General features: G+C 39.6%; 1 protein-coding gene across 21 annotated transcripts in view; it reads left to right on the top strand.

Annotated features, from left to right (window-relative positions):
• DTNA (dystrobrevin alpha) overlaps positions 1–22,364 on the top strand; it is a 245,090-nt gene that overhangs the window by 175,651 nt on the left and 47,075 nt on the right. For 4 of the 21 annotated variants that reach the window (XM_019797940.2, XM_019797933.2, XM_019797931.2 and 1 more), the window contains 8 exons: positions 1,595–1,700; positions 2,946–3,112; positions 5,694–5,818; positions 8,234–8,242; positions 10,284–10,367; positions 12,093–12,182; positions 19,746–19,823; positions 20,398–20,490. In XM_019797940.2, coding sequence (XP_019653499.1) covers positions 1,595–1,700; positions 2,946–3,112; positions 5,694–5,818; positions 8,234–8,242; positions 10,284–10,367; positions 12,093–12,182; positions 19,746–19,823; positions 20,398–20,490 — 752 coding nt within the window. Of the gene's footprint in view, positions 1–1,594; positions 1,701–2,945; positions 3,113–5,693; positions 5,819–8,233; positions 8,243–10,283; positions 10,368–11,729; positions 12,024–12,092; positions 12,183–13,746; positions 14,246–16,771; positions 16,827–19,745; positions 19,824–20,397; positions 20,491–22,364 lie in introns of those variants that run through there. The other 17 variants (XM_011222883.3, XM_019797936.2, XM_019797939.2 and 14 more) reach the window with 10 other exon arrangements.

Below are 22,364 nucleotides of genomic sequence, written 5' to 3' on the forward strand. Positions count from 1 at the left end.
TATAAAAAGAGGCAACACAAATAAAAATAATAAGACCAGTTTATTTTTGTCCTTCATAAACTGGCTATCACAGCAGTTTGAATGATGAAATTTTAAATTTGTTTGCATTGTTTCATTGGAAAAAGTATGAGCCATTCCAAGCGATTATTTTGAAAGCCGGTATTATTTTAGATGCTACAAATTGTGGTAGCTTTTCCAAAAATGTTGTCTCATTACTTACACTTTACATAAAATATCTTTTAATAATAACATTGCTATCAATTGTATAGAACTTAAACTACTTAGTATTATGAGGAAAAGCTAAAAGTATAAATATTGACTGATAAAAATATTAATTAAAGTGTACCAAACTATCTTGTGAGTGAACGACAAGGACTAATGTTAAGATAGGTGCCTTGAAAAGGTACTATAGCTCTTCACCACTGATTTCTTGTCTAACAATATAGAACTATCCCTGGGCTGTATATTCTGTTCCATCGATCTGTTTTTGTGCCAGTACAATACTGTTTTGATTATTACAGTTTTGTAGTATATCTTAAAATTTAAATTGTGATATCTCCAGCTCTGTGTTTTGTTTTGGTTTTGGTTTTTTGGGTTTTTTTCAAAATCACTTTGGTTACTTGGGGTCTTTTGTGGAGAACAAACAGATGGTGACCAAAAGGGAGATGGTGGGGGGATGGGGATTAAGAGTACACTCATCTTGATGAGCACTGAGTAATGTATAGAATTGTTGAATCACTACATGGTACACCTGAAACTGGTATAACACTGTAAGTTAGCTATACTGGAATTAAAATAAAATTTAAAAAACAAAAAGCAGAAAAACAAAAAAATACCCCATCCACCTGATACTATAATTCAAAATTTCCAAAATAGTGATTTTTGCACATAAACATGTCATTTTTTGGTCATTCATCCTATTATAATATCATGTACTCCTATAACTTCTTATCTTTGTCATTTTGAAGGAAACTTATAATACATTCCTTTTCTACATTGGAAAGGACCACAATAGTGCAAACAGATGCAGACTGAATTAAAAGGAAAGATCTATAAAGAGAAAAAGGATTTTCAAAAATATAGATGGCGCTCTCCTAACAGAGAAGGATCGTCCCTCCTAACAGGACTCCCTCCTGACCTTGTATGGCAGAACCATTCATATGAACCATGAAGTATGTAGGCCTTAGGGGAGTGGAGGGAGTTTGAAAGGGAAGTTGTTCTACAGATGGGGAAGACCACCTTTTTTGGGAATTGTGGCATGTGCTATGACACACGGTTGGGTCAAATTTTAGAAGAGTAGGTCTCAGTTTCATACTGTCTCTTGTACACAAAAGCGCCCCTCCTAGAGCTGTTATTCTCCTTCTGGCAATATTGACTCAGCCTCAGCAGAGATAACCCAGGCCTATGTAGAAGTGTCAAAAGCAACCAAAGGGTTTAAATTCAGAGCTGTTCTTTAGCTATCAGAAAATATTCTGTTTCTTTATATACCAAAGGTTAATCGAATGTCTTGTGTCTTTCATCTCAAATAGTATTTACATAGCAGGTCAATTGAGATTATTCTCTGTTCTAAATTTTTGTGGGTTTTTTGATGCAGAAAAAAGTCACCTTAAATGGTTTCTTGGACACACTCATGTCCGACCCTCCCCCCCAGTGTCTGGTCTGGCTGCCCCTTCTGCATCGACTGGCGAATGTGGAAAATGGTGAGTAGTTACTCCTGAGCTATGGCCATTTTTAAGATTATTGAAATTAGGCTCTCGTGTCTACAGTTATTAAGCCAAGGTCGTTTAGTAATTCTGAGTTTTGAAAGAACCTTTCTCCCTTGATCGGTAAACCCTTCGAGGTCCACTGCAAAATCAGGACTGTCAATTCCATACACTTATTAAATCTCACCGTGTATCTCTCAATTACAAGTCACATGTGGCTGTAGACTTGTTATGGCAGAACAAGAATCTCAACAATGAATGTGACATTTGCCAGGATTATTTTTCGGTCTGAACTTCTAATACTGGTGTCCATGGCATCGACCATTCCTAGGCACTTGGCCAAGAATAGGCAGAGGAGATGGAGAAAAAAATTAGATTACAGTACCTTGCTCATCTTTAGTCATATGCTCCGAAGGGAAGCTTTCAATGATTGTGATTACATAAAGAATAACTTGACCAAAGGCAAGAATTGTTGTTGTTTAATATCTTTAGCTCATAGCATGTAGACAGTACTTGGACTTGGTTATATGTTAGCTTCAAACCTCAAGTATTTTACCTTGCCTGCTTTATAATTCAGATTGTCAGAGAGAGTTAAGTGTCTCTCAGACTATCTGAATTAGAAGTGTATTCACATCATTTACACATCTCTTTGGGCCCTGTCCATCTGTCTGTCAGGAAAGAAAAAAAATTGTTAAATGGAGGTAATGTCACTCATGAAGGAAACCCATTAGCCACTCCATTTTTGTTAACAAAATAATTCAATTCTCTCATCCAGTTTTTCTACTCCCCTTCGTTTCCCTTTCTTTTTTCTCCCCCTGTTTTCCATTCCTCTGACGTTCGCTCTCCCTGCCGTGGACGGTCCGTTGTGCTCGCCTGTCATGCATCTACGTCTTCCAGCGAGCTGTGCTGGTCTCCTGGAGACAGGGAGCAGTTTGGGGGAAAGGAGAGTCGGTTTGGGCAATTTATATTCTTGTAGTGTAAGAGATGGAAGTGGAAAGAGAAATCTGTGGTTAAAAGAAGACCTATCCTCCATCCCCTTCCATTTCCTCCACCTCCACACACATGCTTGAAAAGGGTAGTGAGAGGCCAGGAATAAACATAACGTTCCTCTCAGCCGAAATTGACTGTCATCTGAAATCATGGCACACAGCAGAAGAACGCAGCTCCTTGAGGCCGTAGTTTTCCTTATTCTGGCTCACACTTTTATTTTCTCATTTTTTTCTCCATTTCCTTCCCCCATAGTCTTCCATCCGGTTGAATGTTCCTACTGCCACAGTGAGAGTATGATGGGATTCCGCTACCGCTGCCAGCAGTGTCACAATTACCAGCTCTGTCAGGACTGCTTCTGGAGGGGACATGCCGGCGGTTCCCATAGCAACCAGCACCAAATGAAAGAGTACACATCATGGGTAAGGCAAGGTCCAGGCAACACTTACCCTCGGATGTGTGAGTGTCGCTCAGAAGGCCAGGGGACGGCGAGGAGGGCAGGAGAATCAAGGGGCAAACGTAACCTCTACTCTAGCACGCCTTCCTTCCCCTCTGTCCCCACCCCCCCCCAACCTTGCTGGGACATCTTCCCTGCTGCATCTGAAGCCAGTGTAGCGTCCTAGGACTGAGGGTTTAGGAAAACTCACACTCTTGTTACTTCTTGGGATACAGACAGCTCAGTACTGGTTTAGATAACAACCGAACAAGCACCTTTGGGATATAATCTCATTTTCACAATAACTGAAGATTCTTTCTGAGTTTTGTTTTGTTTCAGGTGTGGGAATGGCTTAAAAGTTATCGCCAGTTCCTTTTTTCTCAGATTCTGGAGTTCCATGAAGTGCATGGCTAGAGCATAAAAGAAAGATGTGTGAGCCTGTGGGCTTAGTGGTGGTGTTCCGTTTTACTTTTTAGGAGGCGGAGAGGTTGTGGCAGCTTGCCTGAGGCGACCTGGGAGAGTCCGACCAAGGGATGCTTGTGCGGGAGGAATTTGACTCGGGGAGCTCGGGTTTCAGGCGGTTTAGTTTGCTGACCTATGTATCAGTTACGCTTGAAGATCGAGTTCCCTAAGGTGGTTCCTGTGCTCCTGTGAAAGTATTGCTCTATGTATGGATTGGCTTTTGTGGGCTGCACCATCAGGCCTGCCAACCCCTCTTAGAGTAGTTCTTAAACAAGAAAATGCAAACTTTTTATTGTGAGTTTTTTCTGTATTTTAATTATTTCAATTAACCTGTAGCCTTTACTTAAAGAGTAACTTATTATTCTTTTTTTTTTAAAGGAGGTCTTCAGAAAATACATTTTATTTTATTTTTTTAAGATTTTATTTATTTATTTGTCAGAGAGAGAGAGAGCACAAACAGGGAGAGCGGCAGAGGGAGAGGGAAAAGCAGACTCCCTGCTGAGCAGGGAGCCCAATGCAGGGCTCGATCCCAGGGTCCTGGGATCATGACCTGAGCCAAAGGCAGACGCTTAACCAACTGAGCCACCCAGCTGTCCCCAGAAAATGCATTTTAAATCAGAATGTTCTTTCTAGGAATGGCTATTGGGAACCCGCATTCAGTGTAAATATATTAATTTTTCAGCATCTGTCAGATTTGAATTCAAGCACCAGTTCTTCACTAAGGCATCATATACTGAGGGCTTTATCCCAGTTCAGATGCCACCTCTCACTGTTGGTTGTGTCACATGCTGAGCATGGATATACTAACACAAATCATGAAATACAATTTTGTACCGAAGATAGGAGAAAACACTTTCTATTTTCTTATGGTCGATATACGACCAATTTTCAAACTTGTTCTATCTCACATTCTGAAGGGTTAGTGTTTGAAGACTAAGCATTTTTTTTAATTATTGTCTTATGCAAATGCTAAAGTCAGTTTAGAAGGCTTTTTCTTAGAGGTTGTGGACTCAAAATTATATGGCTGTGTGCCAGGGCAATGTCCTTACAAAATAGGATCAGACCGCTCAAGAGAATAGAGAGGCTCCGATGTTTTGGGGGTTGAAAAGCTGTTGCGGTGGCTGTGTTTTAGGCGTTCTAAGAATTGTATGTCCTAACAAAAGCCAGAGAGGGACTTCTTGAACAATGCTCCTATCACTTAGCTTTTAAATAATGAGGACACAAGTCACTTCATTGTATTGCCAATTATGGGCTCTCTGCACAAAAAAAGGAAGGGACAAAATGGTAAGTGGCTTCTCATGGAAAGGAAAAGCTGGCATGAAGATTTATTATATGTGGTAGATTACTTTTGATAGATTTGGCTGTGAAATTTTAAGATCTGTATCCCACTCGCCTAAATGAAAAAGGGATCACATGATGCTCTGGACAGAACATGAATTTTAAAGTCCAAAGACTCAGATTGAAGTTCCCCTTTCACTTTCAACTGGTTGGATCCAGCCATGCCTGAAACATCCAGCACCTGGATGCCTGTGAAACCTTCTGCTCACCTTCTTACTTCCACTCCTGTCTCCTCCCAGATGGTTTTCTGCTCTTAAACAGGAGTAATCCTCCTAGAAACACATCTGATCCTGTCACCTGTATGCTTTGAACTCTTCATTGTCTCCCTCTGCTTTTGAGGTAAAGACCACAGTCTTTGATTTGGCATAAAAGGACTTCAAGGATCTGCCTTCTACTTTACTCTCCAGAATGGGGTTTCTTCTTCCTCCATCTGGAATTACCTTCCCGGTCCCCTGAGTTACTATCAGAAAGACTCCTGCTGGTCCCTGAAGTCCCAACTCAGATGGCCCGTGCACAATGACTGCTTCCATTCATCACAGCATTTGCTGACAGTAAGCAGCAGGAGACGGGCACTCTGGTGGCTTGTCCCCGCACTTCAGCTCCAGCACTGAGCAAACTCTCTGACTTAGTAGATAGTTGAAGATTTCTTGAATAAATCAATGAATAAATGAATGAGTTAATGAATATCTATTATGAAAGCAAATCATCTCCAAAAATGTTACACAAATGTTAACTATTATCACTTCTACCTTTCTTCTTCTTTCTAGAAATCCCCTGCTAAGAAGCTAACTAATGCATTAAGCAAGTCTCTGAGCTGTGCCTCCAGCCGTGAACCCTTGCACCCCATGTTCCCTGACCAGCCTGAGAAGCCACTCAACTTGGCCCACATTGTGTGAGTATCTCTGCCTTCCAGATGAAAAGACATCTTTCTTCATTGACACATGTTCACACCCATACAAAGGCAATTTCACATCAGTTGCTAGGGACCAAGTTTTAAATTTTAATTTAAAAAAAAGAGAGTAAAAATAATGTAATTATAATTTTTTTTATGTAGGGGTAAACAGTACTCCTGTCTTGATGTACAAGTAAAGTAGGCAACGCTAATGTTGTTCACCTACAGGTAGAAAATATTCAAAAAGCATCATTACAAAATATAGATGTTAGTATAGAGTTTTTACAATTGGACATTAACGATCAATGAAATTAACCATATAAGAAAACTTTAAAGCACACTGTAACTGAATATCATATGTGCTTTGAGTCCCAAATATAAAAGCTCTTTGTTTCATTTATCTGCAGAGAGCCAGTCATCTTAAAGATTTCAGCAAATCTAAAAATCGTTGCTGTCTTATCACAAACTATACAACCTTAGAAGGATCATGGCCCATACATGGGAAGGTGGAAAGGGGAGGTTGGTGGTAAGATTCCTCAGAACATCCAAAACCAGACATTAAAAAATTCTTTCTCCAAAGTCTATGTGAGTTTGGTGGGCAGCGAGGTGTGGGCGTGGAAACGGTGCTGCAACCCATTCCTTCCACCTCCCAGAAGCATCCGGCCATGGAGCCTCTCTTCGGCCTGGGTGGCCAGATAACAGGGGAGGCTTAGGTAGAAGAAAGTATTTCTTCCTTGGTATTATCTTGGGCTCAAAAGAAGAAATAAGCTCGTTGTCTGCTTCTACGCTTAATTAGGAATTACATCATCACAAGCACCTCAGAAAGACTCTAGAAAAGGTGGTTCCCCCTCAATACAACTGCTCTTTGTTTTGCACAGTTCTGCAGGACCTACTATACTCAGGGCCTAGGTTTGCATGTTGATGTCAAGAGGCAGCTGGTCAGATCTATCAGTATTACAGATCCACCAGTACAAAGTTCAGAACGTGATCCATCAGAGGCGCCATGATGGATCTGAGACCTTTATGAAAGCAGCAATTCTTTCCTCTGATGGGCCTAAGCAAATACCATCAAATGATTTGTGCTGTGTCTGTCTGTGGCTTCGTATGAATACTACAGGGCTCAGTTTGGTTTGCTCCCAAGTGTGCGTTGAGGGTTTACTGTCTTCAGCAATATACACAGCCTGGAGGTTTGTGTTGCTGGCATGGGCTAAACATCCAAAAAACGAGTGTAAGCCAATTCTGTAGAATGTGGCTAACTTATTTTTGGAAATTTTGATCCTAAAAATAAGCCTTAAAAGAAACCAGGGATAAATAAATCCGGGGAGTATCCCAGAGGGCCAGTCGCTTGCAGAAAACGACCTCATGCGAGCTGTTCTTATTAAGGTCTCAACTGTTTTTCCCCTAGCCAGAGACAATCACTACATTGCCAATAAATGAGCAAAACTAACTGAGAGCAAGTCTGTGCTCTCTGAGGCCTGCTGTGGAGTCACTTCCTACCAACCCAGCTAGGAGTTGCAGCCCAGAGAACAACATTCAATCAGAGCTGATGGGTGTAAGGAAACAAGAGAGAGAGAGTAGATGTGAACAGCCTGACTCTAAGAGCTTTGCAGCAGAACAGAATTAGGACGCTTGCTCCCGCTCGGAGACAAAATTAGGAAGTGAGACAGAGTGAAATAAAAGTCAAGCTCGTGGCCAGTCACACTGCAGTGTTACCTGGCACAGGGCCTCTACCCAGTCATGCTCTGACTGGGGTGTGTGTGTGCACGTGTGTGTATTTAATTGGCTAATGAGTAAACAAACTTTTAACTGTATAGTGGCAATCTGATCGGATGTATTATTCACTGGACTAACTGAGGGCACTTTCTGTACGATTTGAGTTCCACGCAGAGTTTCAGGATGTCCTTCAAATTCTACACAAATGGGCCTTTTTCTGAGAAAAGTTCCATACATTTGACCAGATTCCCCAAATAGTCCTCGAATCAAAATAGTGGTCTATACTCACAGATAATATATTTTTCCAGGATGAATGTCTTAATTTTAAAATGCAAATTGTGAAAAAGATTTAATTGTTGAAATAACATACAAGAAATTCTGCATACAGAATGTCCAATCTCTAGTAGACCAGAATTTTTTTCTTTTTTTAGCTTTAGATATTTTTCTCTCATTTATTGTTCAAATGTTTTTGTAGTGAACAGACAGCCATGTCTTTTTCTTTTGTTTTTTGGGTGGGAATAGCTCAGACTTCTAATTTTAAAATATGCCCTTCATTTAGCTATTCTAAATTATCATAGGTATGTAAAGCCACTTCAGTGGTGACATTTTGGTATTTTGGCATTTGTTCTTAGCTGTTGTATTTCTTGTTTATTTTACCATGATTAACAGTCTCTATTCTATTCAATTTCTCGCTGCCAAAAGTGATACTTGGTAAGTAGTTCGATAGTCCCCTGTGTGCTTATAAAGACGTACAATCATAAGTGGTTGGTTACAAGACACAAAACAAGCGATAACGTGAGTCTAGTTCAAAACTAATCCTGCCTTATGCTGAGTACTTGCCCTTCACAAGACAAATGCCAATTTTATAAAAATGTCCTCTGTGAAGGTCTTGTCCACAAGGAAAATTTTGCCCTAGATCCCTGAAACTTTATCCTATGGAGCTATTTCTTTCTCCTAAGAATAAACATGTTTAAAATTCCCAATGTGACCTAGTTATTAGAGAAAGTAACTCTCCATTTGATGATGGAGGAAGTAGGAACCTCAGTCCCTTTGAAAGCCACCATTCGGTGCCAAGGTTAGTCATTCTGTGTCCCAAGTTCAGCATTTCCATGATGAACCTTAAACATGAAGCCATGTACTAAGGAACTGCAATTTCAGCTTTGCAGTGACCAGGTTCTATAGAGTAAATTTCCCAGGCTAATTAAAAAGCATTCCAAGTCCCTTGTTTTCTCATTTCCTAGACCTAGAGCACAATGGGAAAGCCAAAAAAGACAAAAGAAAACCAGAAATATTGGTCAAGTTGATTGTTTCAACTTGTTGCAAAGTTAAAATGAAGATATTTCATTCTTACTGTTTTAAAATCTGATTTACCTAACTTCAAAATTCACAGAGGACATTTGTATACAGTTAGCATCCTGCTTATAAAGCGAAAGTTTGTGCTCAAGGCAGGGTTAGTTTTAAACCAGCCTCATGTCAGAGACACGTCCTAGGTAAGTAACGCAAAACACTCACTTTTCAGAATGTCAGCTGATACGTTCAGAGTAGAAGAAATAGTGAAGCTACTGTTTTGACCTCACCCAACAAATAAGGTCTATAAAAATCTTAGAACACTGTTTAGCATCAAGTACTGGGAACCAAAAGTTTTGGTGAATTTTTGCATATGGTGCTGACATTTTAAAACCTGTACAGGCATCATTTCCAGTCCCATAAACACACTGGGATAAACAAGTCTACCTGTTTCTCAGGATCTCTGCATTGTGGAATCCAAAACCTACTTTGGTTCCATTAAAACTTTGTCTCCTGGTCAAGCCAACACAACTAGATTCTGTAGGCTACTGTGATTAATATCTGCTATTCAGAAATTCTGCACCATCAAACTCAAATCTAGAACTATGGTGAGACCAAAATTTCCTCTGACTCAGAATGATGCCCTGCTTTGTTTTCCATATTCTGAGCTCTCAATCCCATCTCATGGCACATATGCCAGTGACCCTAAAATAAGACTAAAAAATCACTTGGAGATGAGATAGGCGTCTTAGCTCTGTCATTTTGCCTGATCGAAGACATTAGCAACAGGGCCAGAATGACAGACCCCATGCAGTTGGGGGTTTGAGGCCATGCACAATTCTGGGAAATACTGAACCCTGTTTTCTTTTTATCGTCATATGGAAAGAACTTTATGGGGTGCCTTGCCCTGTGTGCCCTGTTATATGGAAACATGCAGATAACAGACTCTCAGTAAAGCCTGTGCTGCTTGACCGCATCTTCGTGTAGAACAGAGCAAATCAGGCAACTGGCTCCTTCTGGACCAGGTATACTGAGAAAGAACTGTTGTCGTGCGGAGCACAGGAGAAGTTTCTGAAATCTCTGCTTTCCAAGAGGATGTAGATTCTGCTTATGATCAATTTTTCAGAGGTTCTCCTTTTAGAAGACAGTGGGCCTGAAGCTGCCTCGAAGTCCTTGCTCCATTCAAGAATATGACTCAAGAAAACACCATGGCTCAAAGTTCACGGATAAACATTCCTATGGTGTCCAGAGATTTTCCTCCTAATGTTTACTGGACATTCCACCTTTTTAAGGGAATGTAACTTCCCAAAACACTTAAAGAATTTCATTGCAAAATATAAAATTTTGTGTTGATCCTGCGTAAGCTCTGATCTTCCCAGCCCCTTTCCTGGGGAGGTGGTGGATGGTTTTTAACTTGTGAGTTTTATTTGTTTTAACTTTTCACCCACGCTGTACTTCATTTTAGGCCACCCAGACCTGTAACCAGCATGAATGACACCCTCTTCTCCCACTCTGTCCCCTCCTCAGGAAGTCCTTTTATTACCAGGAGGTAAGTTCCAATCTTATTATGAAATAAGCCCTCTCCTTGGTAATGACCCCTAATTCTGTGTTAAGAATAATTGTTAAGAAAAATATTCTAATGCAAGCCAGGTGTGGAAGATTATTGTTAGAAACTCATTTGTAAATATCTGTCCCAGATGTTCACTTTCATTCATTTGGATGCTTTTGACAATGGCGGGGATGGCTTTTGGAATGAATTTCCCTTCTGGAAATTCACATTTACAATCTCCCTACGGTAAGAATGTGGGGTACGTTTAAGTGTTACGACTGACACCCCTCTATTCCATGTCATTGAGAAAGTCACCTTCATAGCACTTGGAATGGCCCCTTTAAGTGAGAGAATCAGAATTTCAAGATGCAATGGGAAATTATTAGGTACACTCTGAAACATCTTATAATCTCATCTCATAATTTGGTGAACTCTGGAATTCCTGAGGCTAGAGGCTGAAGACCAAACTTGGAAGTATAGTTTCCATATAAGTGATTTCAGGGAGAAAAAGAAGAACTTTTTAAAGAGTGTGTACGTGTCTCCTGTTTTTATACAAAGATCCATGCCCATGTGAGCAAAGAACAGGTGAAGCAAATACGTCTCTTAGAGCTATCTTGATAAATATGCAGGGTCAAGAGGCGCTCCAAATTGTTTGATCAAATCTCGCAAATAAAGTACCAGGTACTTATTTTATAAATACACGGAAAAGGCTCACAGGAAAGCAGAAACAAAGGTAAGGAAAAGTGGAGTGAGTAATGAACATAAGATTTCAAATGCCTTTCAGCAGAAGAAAACAAAAACAACCTCATGTTTCATAAAAGGAACATAATCAGTCTTTTCCCCCCCGGAGAGGTTTCTGAGGTACCAATTTCACTGTAATATCCTGGTACATTCAAGTAAAGATTTGCACACAATGGGACTCAGAAGGCTGCTGATTTTTTTCCCCTGAGTTCCTGTATTTGCCCATCAGCAAGAACGAGAGATGAAGATGTTATTATGCTATGTTGTAATTAGCATAATAAATAAAATGCAGCAGTTCGTGGTGTTGCCTCCCTATAAATTTAGCAAGTCTGTAACAAGTGGAAACGAGGAGGCAAAACTGAGCTGCAGAACATCCGGGGTGAAATAACATGGGCTAGGCTCTCAGAATGTTCCTTTCGGCACTCCTTCACAAAGCCACCAGCAAATTCAACCATCTTTTCTACGGTAAAGTCTAGAAGGGACACGGGCCCATACCTCTGTGTAGGGAAGATCTGGCATGATTTAAGAAAGATGTGCTTTTATTAGGAGACCCTGCATTCTGCGACTGTCAAAGCGGAGATAGACCCCATCCTTACCGAAGGTCGTTTTATATCATTTCAGCTCGGACGGTGCTTATGGTGGATGCGTCTAGATGGATAACATGGCTTCCTCTCCTCTAAAATATTCCTATAATACTTTGAGCTGTTCTGGTTCCTCCAGGGTGCGTGGTACACCCATTAACCCAAACTATGATCATTTCCCTTTTTTTCCCATTTTCAGTCCTTTTGGAATGTTCTGTGTGAACCACAGATAACGTTGTTTCAAGTTCGCGGTCCTTGCTGTCACCATGGAGGTTAGCCTCTGGTTTCTGTTTTAAGGGTGCTGTGCAATAAAGCTGTGTACACTGAACATCTTTCCTCTCTGAGTGGGCCTTGCTCTGTCCATGGAGGGTTTTAATGAGGTCTCATTGTTTGCATCCCTCAGGTTACCTGAGGGGATAAGTGCATCCAGCCCCGGGGCTGAGGAGCATTCGCTCGTAAAGCTGTGTGTCAATCAGCTTGACCACAGCCCACGGTCAGTATCCCGGCTCCGAAGCACTAACTGTAGTTCGTAGTGCTGTAGCTAGCCTGCTGGTCGTCCTTCTCCATCACTAAAACCCTCTTCTAGTCCGTCTTAGGAGAGATAGCCACCTCTTCTGGGGCTTCATGAGATTCCGTTGAGAATGTTCAACCGGAGCTGCACTTCGCAGCTCTTTCCTGTCTTTTCCGCTTCTGTTACGGGTTTCACGGCCTCATAGCGGCATATATGAGATACATATGTATGAAGAGTGCCAGGCTGGATCTTCTTGTTTGGAGGAGTCCCTGCTTTCGTACATTCTGCAAGACCCCGGATGGTGATATCTTAGGTTCTTGAATCAAAGAGCCTCTTGTAGTGATTATCTTTGGTACTAACAGGGTAAGGCCGGGACAAGGTCCCGTGGCTGCACCACATCGTAGTAAAAGACTTGAGCATTTAGGCCTTACTGTCCCACTAGGCCTGGGCCACTTTTCCCCCAGGTAAGGCAGCCTGACTCCTATTAAAATAGCAGTTTCAAAACCAGTTCCACGCTCTCAGTGCTTAATTTCCATCACTTGATAATGCTGGTGGTGACCCACTGTTTATTTCTTAACCTTTTCCATACACAAAGGTTGATGGAAACCCATCGTGCCAAATGCAGACATAAATTAAAGATCCTATTCTTCCTGCAATTAGAACCGAACCAAAGAAATACGACCTAGAACTCTGTCCTCACTCCTGCCCAAACCCAACTGTCCTTTTTAAAAATCTGATAAAACCAGGGCACCTGGTTGGTTCAGTGGGTTAAGCATCTGCCTTCGGCTCAGGTCATGACCCCAGGGTCCTGGGATGGAGCCCCCCCCCGCCCCCCCCTCTCCCCCCTCCCCCTGCTCATGCTCTCTCTCTCTCAAATAAACAAATAAATAAAATCTTTTTTAAAAAATTAAAAATGAATAAATAAAAATCTGGTGAGACCTAAAACCTAAACAAGCCAAGGATGGGGCTGGTCAGTGTTAAGGCAGCATTTAGAAAGTAGGGAGGTATTTTATGTAGCTTGAGTTTTGGGTCTTTTGTACTGTGAGAGATCTTGGAAAGATAAAGCAAAACAAGGATGAATTGAAATCACCACTCCAGAATCCTCGATACAAACTCCCGGTGTTACTCATCTAGAGTCCTTTACAAGCATACTACTCTGATCTTCAAAAGGCACTAGGGTATATCTTTGAAGTCTTTTGACACCCTAGCAATCTACCTTACACAGATTTACGAGTGTATAGCTCTGGGTACCACCACCATCTGTCGCAGCCCTGGTCTTAGTTCCATTTCTGGCTATGTACTTGATTCACCTTTCCCTTACTTAAAAGAAAAGAGGGAATTCTCAAAGGCACCCTCCCTTAAACTTCGGAAGTCTTCGTGTGTGTGTGTGTGTGTGTGTGTGTGTGTGTGCACGCGAGTGTTTGTACAGTTAGGTACAGTGTGGGTCAAAGAACACAATTCGTGGACTAATTCACTTCACTCATTTCTGTGATCATAACTATATCCCTAAACCAGACTATTTTCTTATAAATGCATAAATTTACAGGGAAAAAATGCTGGAGCAATGGAATTCTCTCATCGCCACTGGGAAAAGAGCTCCAAGGGCCACGTATGGTGTGGCAGCAACATTATCTATGCTTATGAAAGATTGACTCTCATTACTGCAGAGTATTGCAGGGCTGACCCAAAAGACCCTTCTCCCCCTCACTGCTCTCAGCGTTGTGCCTCTGCCTGTCTGCTGTCTTTGTTGACATCACGCCCCCTTTGTAAAATCTTAATTATCCTGACAAAATCCTTGCCTCATTCATGTGAGAAAATTAACCAGTCCTACCCCATGTAAAATAAGGTTCTTTAATTATGGCCATCGTCTTTGTGACCGCTATGAGGACACTGTAAAAGTTTGAATGGCTACTTTCTTTTACCCCCCAATTTTAGAACCATCTCTTGAAGGTTCACGGATTCTCTCACAAATGGAGCCCCTAGAGTAGTAACTACTCACAAAAGGAATCACTTTGGCTATTATATACAGCATCTAGCCAGACCTTATCACTCTCCCAAATGTCAGAAAATTGCTTATGATTCATAGAGTGGGTTGAACACAGTCTAATAGGCTATTTTCTGGTTTGTCACCATGCCGTTTGGTTAATAGCTAATATTGTATTCGACTCAGTAGCGCACATGGGAAAGGCACATTGCTCACTGCAAGTACTCCCCAAATCCTGATTCTTCCCACTGGAGCAGCATTTGTGAGATTTTTATTGGTTGACTGGTTGGTCCGCTGGTTGATTGGTTTGGGTTTTCAACCACAGAAAAGCTAATTCATTGTATCTTTTTCAGTTTTTTCAAACACTTTGCTTACCCAAAGATTCTTTACCTAACACCCCAGATTTTTAGTCAGACTTAAAACATTCAAACTAAATTTTAAGCATTTGTGTGTTAGTAATCAAAAATAAATAGAAATAAAATTGAGGCACTGAATTCAACCTTGGCCTCTGAAAACCAACATTTTCTCAGTGGTTAATTTTTTCTAAGATTAAAACCCATCCTTTCTAGTCAGGGAAAGAGATAAATTTATAAATCAACATCATAAAATAGATAAACTTATTAATCAAGCACCCTGAAGATTTCTTCACTCTTTTCACACTTTCTGGTTATGTTGTCTGAAATTTCATGAAATTTGAAATAATTACTCTTTACAGTTAATTCTTTATTCCATGTAGCCCCAGAGCTCCACTAATCTGCTAGTTTTTTTCAAACCTGAATTAAACTGGTCTTCACACTACATTCTATGTCCTATACTGAAATATTAGTGCATAATTAAAACTCCAGTCACCTCTCTTCTTCACTTCAGTAACCTTTATTCTCTTACTAGAATTACTTTAGTTCTTCTCTATGCATGCCCTGTACCCAGCAAACTTTTCTAGATGCTCTCTTGGCAAAAATGCAATTGAAACGGCTTAATGATATCTGGGGGACAACATAGTAAATGTAGTGAATCAAATATGACCTAAGAATTCTTATTATTTCCTCCATGGTACCTGCTTAAAAGATGGTTCAGCTTTCATGCCAGCCTGAATGGATGACAACTAATTTTCCCACTGAAACACTGAGTGGTATCTTTATGCTTGTTTGCTGATTTGCATGTGGCAGATAGTTTCTGTTTCAGATCTCAGATATTGAAAACTAGAAAAGGAAAGGAAAACAGGATTTTTCCAGAAATTATCTCAACTTTTGGACATTTTTTTAATTGTTTTTACATTAGTTTAATGATATTGTTACTAGCCTGTGTTAATTATAGTAAGAAGCAATTAAATAAAAAACAGCTTTATTGAGATATAATTGACATATAATTCAATGAATATATTTAAAGTAAGTGTGCAGTTCAATTAAGTTTTGACATACATAAACAATGTGTCGTACATACACATATACACACGCGAACATATAATATGTTCATATATAATGAACATATATTTTCATAAGTGTGAATGTACACACATACTGCATGTATGGCTATACATATGTGTGTGTGTGTGTTTACATACATACATGAGAAGCATGTATTTCTGTGTATTTATTCACAATAAACAGTTAGTTACTTAAGAAGGGAGCCAACTTTACAAGTCATCCTTTACCAGTTCTAACACCACACAAGTTTATCAATTACTTAAAATCAGTAAAAATGAAAATATGTTTTTAATTTGCCATTGTTTAAATATCATTTTGCATTTAACCATTTGATAATAATTATTTTACATTACATAATTTGTGTGTATACTCCTGTTGCTCTGTGAAACTGCATCCAGGACTTTTATGTAAATCCTTTATTTTCATGTTTAATAAAAGAAAAGAAAGTGACCAGAGTTAATATAGTAACACAGCATAAGCAAGAATGGCTTTTAAAACTATATTTCAGGTTTCGGCACAAATCCAGGGAGCATTTGTGCATGATTTTGTACCTTAGAACACCCCAAAAATATTTATGCTTCAGCAAAAACTATGACATTAGTTGTTGCTCTTTAAAACCAATGGTGAATTTTAAATAAATAAACATGAGACATTTTGAAATTGCTCTCTCATTCCAACCCATTGTATCATTGTATGTGTGTGTGAAAAAAACTCTGGGAAAAGGCCATTTCTCTTTATATAAAGTTGCTCTTTTCCAGAGGTCTCAAAAGGAATTGGTGAGAACACAGAGAATTTCTTAGAGAACACATAAACTTCAAAATTTACCTGTCATCCCCTCCAGGGTATGACAGTCCCCACACCCATTCATCTTAGTATGAGTGCAGAGGAATGAACTTATACAATGACAAGGATCTGGTGGGGGGAAAAAACCAATAAGAAAAAGAGATGTGTGTACATACAACTTTAAAGAGGCTGACCCTGCTTTTCCTTGGGACTCAGATTAGAAAAGATTATCACGCATGTCAAGAGGGGCCCCAGGGAGTTCCCAGCTTCAGAGGGTAAAAGGAAGAATGCATTTTGATTTGAGAACAGGGCATGTGAAAGAAGGGGAGGCTTTGACAGCTGGACTTCTGTGCCAATCATTGTTGCATTCTGGCACACAGACATTCCAGAAACATCATTTCTTGGGAAGAATGTGCCTGATCCCAAAGCCCACAATGAATTGGAAACGCCACCTAACATCTCCACACAAATGGCCAAGTTACCAAGTGAAAATTTAAACATCTAATGCATTCTATAAAGTACCGTGAGCATATGTTGCTTTGAAGAAATGATAATAAACTCCATATTGTTGCTACCTTCACAACAACTCAGGAGAAAAAGCTTTCACTTTGCTTTCCTTCTTTGAGCTCCTTGGGAGCTGCAAAAGAAAATCTAGTGAAGATACTTCACATGAAAAGTCTTTATAGACCTAAGTTTTAAGTGAAAACTGCCTCCTCTGTCAACTCTGCAAGTTCTTGATCTATTTCATTTTGACCCACTCTTGTCTTCGTCATGAACTTGGCTTCCTCTATACGTGGTCATATTTTTGGCTTCCCAGAAATAAATGATTTGGAGAAGAATTTGAGACCACTTCTAGGAAGTCCAGAAACTATGTGGACCATGAGTACCAAAAGTCAGAAATGCTTTTGGCACTAGATACTAAGAGCTATAGCTAAACAAAGTAAATAGTGTATTTCCACAAATTCATAGATGCAGAGAGTGTAATTTTCATATTTTCCAAGAACTGGTTTTCCCAGGAAGTCATGTGGGAGGCAGACAGAACATGAAAGAACTTAAATGATTTCTTCAAACCAACATTGGCAAGGGCCAATGCAAAGAAAATGACAACAAAAACGAAGAGATGCGTATAGATAGAATGTCTGCTCCTCTTCCCTCTGAAGGAGGAAAGGATTGCGGAAGAAGAAGGAAGAAAAAAGAAGAGAAGAGGGAAGTCAGGCAAATGGAGTAGGGGAAGGAAAGAGGGGCCCAAAGAATTGGGAGATAAAGAATAAGGTCACCAGAGGAGAATCTGGGCCTCTGTTCCCTTTCTGAAGCCAGCAGGACTCCTCCAGTGACCAAGAAACAAGATGCCTTCCTGGGACTTAATGACACATCACCTTCCTCCTATAAGACTTCTCTGGCATAATCGGTAGCAAACATATACTCCTGGCTGAGCCTCTTATGTTTCTTTTCTCTACTAGTCCGTCCTTTATCCTGTGCATTCAGCACCAGAGATTACCTGCACAATTACTATGCTTTTGATTTAAGGAATCAAATACCACCACAATTTCTGAGATTTGAGGGGCAAAATGCATAACAAGGCAGGGAAATAGGTTAAGTTTGGAGGGAAGAATCATTGATATTTCAAACCATGTTTTGAGTGGTTTTGCAGGGATCTGAAATCAGTTATATAGTAGGTACATCTGTCTTGATTTAAAAAGAAAAAAAGTTGGGGAGGGAGGTACTTGGGCAGCAGAGAGACTGTAGTTACTAGATAATGAATACAGAGGGATATGCTTCAGAAGACAAGGTTTGAAATGCTGGTTTGGTGGGATGATAGGAAAATAGCAGCTACAATGGCTTAAGGTCGTTATTTCATCCTGATGGACAGCTTCATCGTCTTAGAAGGTGAAGATCAGTATGCTGGAAAAAAACTCATTATGTTCATCAAGAAGTTAAATTCCCCTTGAACATGAATCGTTTCATTTTGGAAGTCAATTTCATTTGTGTGCAGTTGTACTCTTTAAGTAATAGGTGCATTCCTGAAAAGCTAAGTGAGGTCATACATTCAATAAACATGAGTGCTACTCTCTACTGGACACTTTCTTTATAAATCAAATTTGAGTTTAAGTTTGCCAGAGACCTCACTGCTTAAGTCATCTCAGAGTATATACAATTATAAAACAAGAATTCTAGTTACAATGTGCGTAATTCGAATGCGATATTGGTTTTCACATTTGTATTTTCTTTGTACTTCATGATCTAAAACAGTGATACTTTGTAGTATATCCTTAAGACTTGTAGTTGAAGTTTTTAAGATTTTAACTAGTGAATAAGCCATCTTCATACATACATTAGAACTTGTTGAAAAGTTGGGAAAGTTTGTGGTAAAACCTCATCATTTCAACCCCAGAAATACAGATTTTGGTCATCAAAGTCAGATACCTAAGTTTTATATTCTCCATGAAGAGGGTGGGAGGGTAGTTTTCGGTCCACCAGTGTTAGAGGGCAAATTCTTAACCTACAAAGGAGCAGGCTCCCTTTAAGCACATTACAAGTACAGTTTTATTACCAAGGATCAATACCATATTTCCCAATGAGGCATGCTCAGTAAATCTTGGGTGACTTGGGCTTGGCCACACTTTATTAATTATTATTTCTATTTCTATTTGTCATTTAATAAAGCCACACTTTAAACTTTTAAAACTATCATTTAAATTATTAAATGAGTGTTCTTCATAATAAACCTAAAATGAGAAGAATTTGCTATATGGATAGATGTTTACTCACCAGTTATAGACACAGGGAATATGAATATATATTTATAACACTCAAAAGTTAATTTCTCTGTTTCTCTGAAGGTTTTCTTTGCAGCTTCTCAGCAAGGGTCAGGGGACTTGTGCCTGGAGTGGTAAAGCACTTCTAATATGACCACAGTCTCTAGGTAATTTTCAAGTCTCTATCCAACTAGGAAAGCTGGAAAATATAGGGAAGGCTGGAGAAGTATACTTTTTGAGTAGGATCTAAAGGCTGGCCGCACTTAGTGAACTGTTGGACCTTTTACATGATAGTCCGTAATGAATGTTGAATGAATTTTCATTATGTCCAGGCATATGCAATCTATTTGTCAAGCAAATAGCAAGGTCAAATCGGGGATCATGGAAGCTTGTGTAATTGCAATTATGGTTCTCAGGCCAGGTTTCTACTCCTAGTTCAACTCTGTGGAAATCTGAAAACATCTGGAACCTCTCAAAATAACAAGAGAGCTGTCCAAATGGAGCTTGGATCTAGACTTGGGAGTTTCTGTAGCCAGTTCTGTTCTTGAATGCATTGCGGTGTTTACGCTCTCCTTGGCTTTCCCATCTTATTAACTAGCTCTCCCCCCAAGGACAGTGAAGTGGAGCAGAACAAACTGCTGGCTAGGGCTGCTCCGGCTTTTCTGAAGGGCAGAGGGTAAGTTAAAGCCAGAGTGCACTGGAATCCTGAATTAACAAAACTAAAAATGGGGATTTCTTGTGTCAAAAATGCTTTGCGTTTGAAAGACCACCTTTGATTTAGTAAAAGCAGCTCTATTATAACCCCACTAACAGCACCATTAGTTCTTTGGAGTAGACACATCTGTGTTATTCACTTTCTCTGATTTCCTTTTTTTATTTCATTTTTTTGTAATGACTAAACTTCAGATTTGATTTTCCGAAGGATACTTACTTTGCTTGCAACCCCATCAATGTGCTTACTATACAGATAAATTTCTTGGCTTTAGTGGCTTGAAGAATACAAATCTGTTTTCTTAAAAGCTACTTTACCTAAGTGGAAATCTTTATTTTCTTTTTTTAATTAGTGAAATGGAACTGTGTATTTCATTGCTTGGATTTTGCTTGCATTTTTCATAGAACATCACCTACTTTTCCTCTACCTGCGTGGTTTTCTAAATGCCTTTTCTATCACAATCTCACTCCTACCCACTCCACTTATTTCTGTTCACCTCTTCTACCAACACCGTTTCTTTCCTCCTGCCCTGTTTCAGGATACAGTACAGCCTGAATGTGGCAGACAGGCTAGCTGACGAACATGTTCTCATCGGGTTGTATGTCAACAGGCTCCAGAACAACCCATCATGGTTAGTGCAGGTTTGGCTGTGGACTGTCCTTAGAGAGGTTAATAGTCTGATCCCTTGATGAGAAGTCTCAGCAAAGGGGCAAATGGATGCCACAGGTGTCACTAAGTCACTTTTGAACTGATTCAGTTAAGACGTCTCTCATGATGGTAGTTTGGCTACTTCCCATTCGTATACCATAGAATTCATCAAGCTAAAGGGAAAACTTGTGTCAGTGGACGCCGTGCTAAATACTAGCCTTCAGCAGATGCATGGCTCTGGGTCCCACCAGTCAGTTCTGTGTTACACGTGCCATGTCAAGTTATCACACAATAGTGATGTGAGAATTTGTCTTATTTCAAGGTCATGGATGTCTCTGCTGATGTGGAGGGCAAGGCTCTATTAATTTAAGATAAAAGTGAAAAGAGGAAAAATGATGGGATGGGATCATACCATGGAAATCATTTCCTTAATGGTAACAGTGGGAGAAGCTGTCTTTCAACTCTTCTCTGACTTACCAATGTTTCTGGGGAACGATCCTCATAAAGCCTGCTTTCAAGTCAGAGAATATGCAAAGCTTACTTCCAGCTGTGTTAAATGTATGAATTCAGATAGCCCTGCATTTTCGGATAAAGGCATTCATAAAGTTTTTCTCTATTTTAATTGTGACCTATGAGATTCCTCCCATTGGTTGAAGTTACTTGCTTTTGATAATAAATGTACATTTGCACTTCGAATGAAAATAAGTGGACAGACTATGTATTTATCATATGCTTCAGCCTAGTTTAGACTCCTGTGTTTACAAATGTGTTTAGCAAACTAGTTCCTTAGGAATATTTGAATTTTGCATAATAACTCTAACTTTCTCTGAACTAAGGACCGATGGATTTTTTTTTTTTTTTGCAGTTATAAATATTAAGTGAACCAATGGGTTAAATTGCCTCTAAAATATCTGGCCTCCTTTCCTGTACTATTTCACAAAAAGCATCACTGAAACACGTGATGGCCACTACTCAGTCCTCATGGCCTTTACCACTTGGTATTGTTAGCCACTTCTTTGTTTCTAGAACTCTCTCCCTGGACTCTTTCCTGCTCCGAATGTCTAGAACTGTTCTTGCAAAATTAGTACATGAGATGATTTTAGGTGATACATTGATGAACGTCTATTAGCAGTTACATTTTTATCTTAATTTGTATTTTTAAAAAATATATAACCAGCATATTAGTTTTATTTTATATTATATCCTACACTTGACGAACATAAAAATGAAAAGCTCTCTTTAGCTCACCCCATCTCTCTGTAGAAAGCTGCCCAACTTGTAGCTCATGCAGTTCCTCTTCTTGGTTACCTCACAGCCTCTCAAACTACAAGTGAGAAGAGTGATTGCTTTAATCTTATTCCCGACGAGTTTGGATCCCCAATGTTATATGGTAACTGAAACAACAGAAAAATACTGAATTACCAAAAAAAACAAAAAATGTATTGACAATCCTCAAAGAAGAGTATTGTCAATATAGATTCAATCATATCTGAAGGCAAAGCTGTGGCCTCATACTGTGTCCTCTTCCCCCTAATTCTGAGCACACTCCCATCATTTCTCCCACTCTTCTTTGACCTTTTCTTAATTAAATTTATAACAAAGAAATCTCCAAAGAGGAAAGCTCGCAGTTTGTCACTACCAGCCATTTTCCCTACTCGAGGGATTGATCGTATTGGCTTGATGGTCATTTAAGACAGTAAAACTGTCTCCGCAGAGACACCTCACATCTACTTGATGAAAGCTAGAGGTGATATTTATTTTGAAAACAAAGCAGAATTTAAGACTGATCAATGAAGCAGACTCCTTTTTAAGAGCTGCTACCCTCCATATTTCTTTACTTTTTTATATTTCATTACG

The sequence above is a fragment of the Ailuropoda melanoleuca genome, chromosome 14, assembly GCF_002007445.2.
Source record: "Ailuropoda melanoleuca isolate Jingjing chromosome 14, ASM200744v2, whole genome shotgun sequence".
Lineage (NCBI taxonomy): Eukaryota > Metazoa > Chordata > Mammalia > Carnivora > Ursidae > Ailuropoda > Ailuropoda melanoleuca.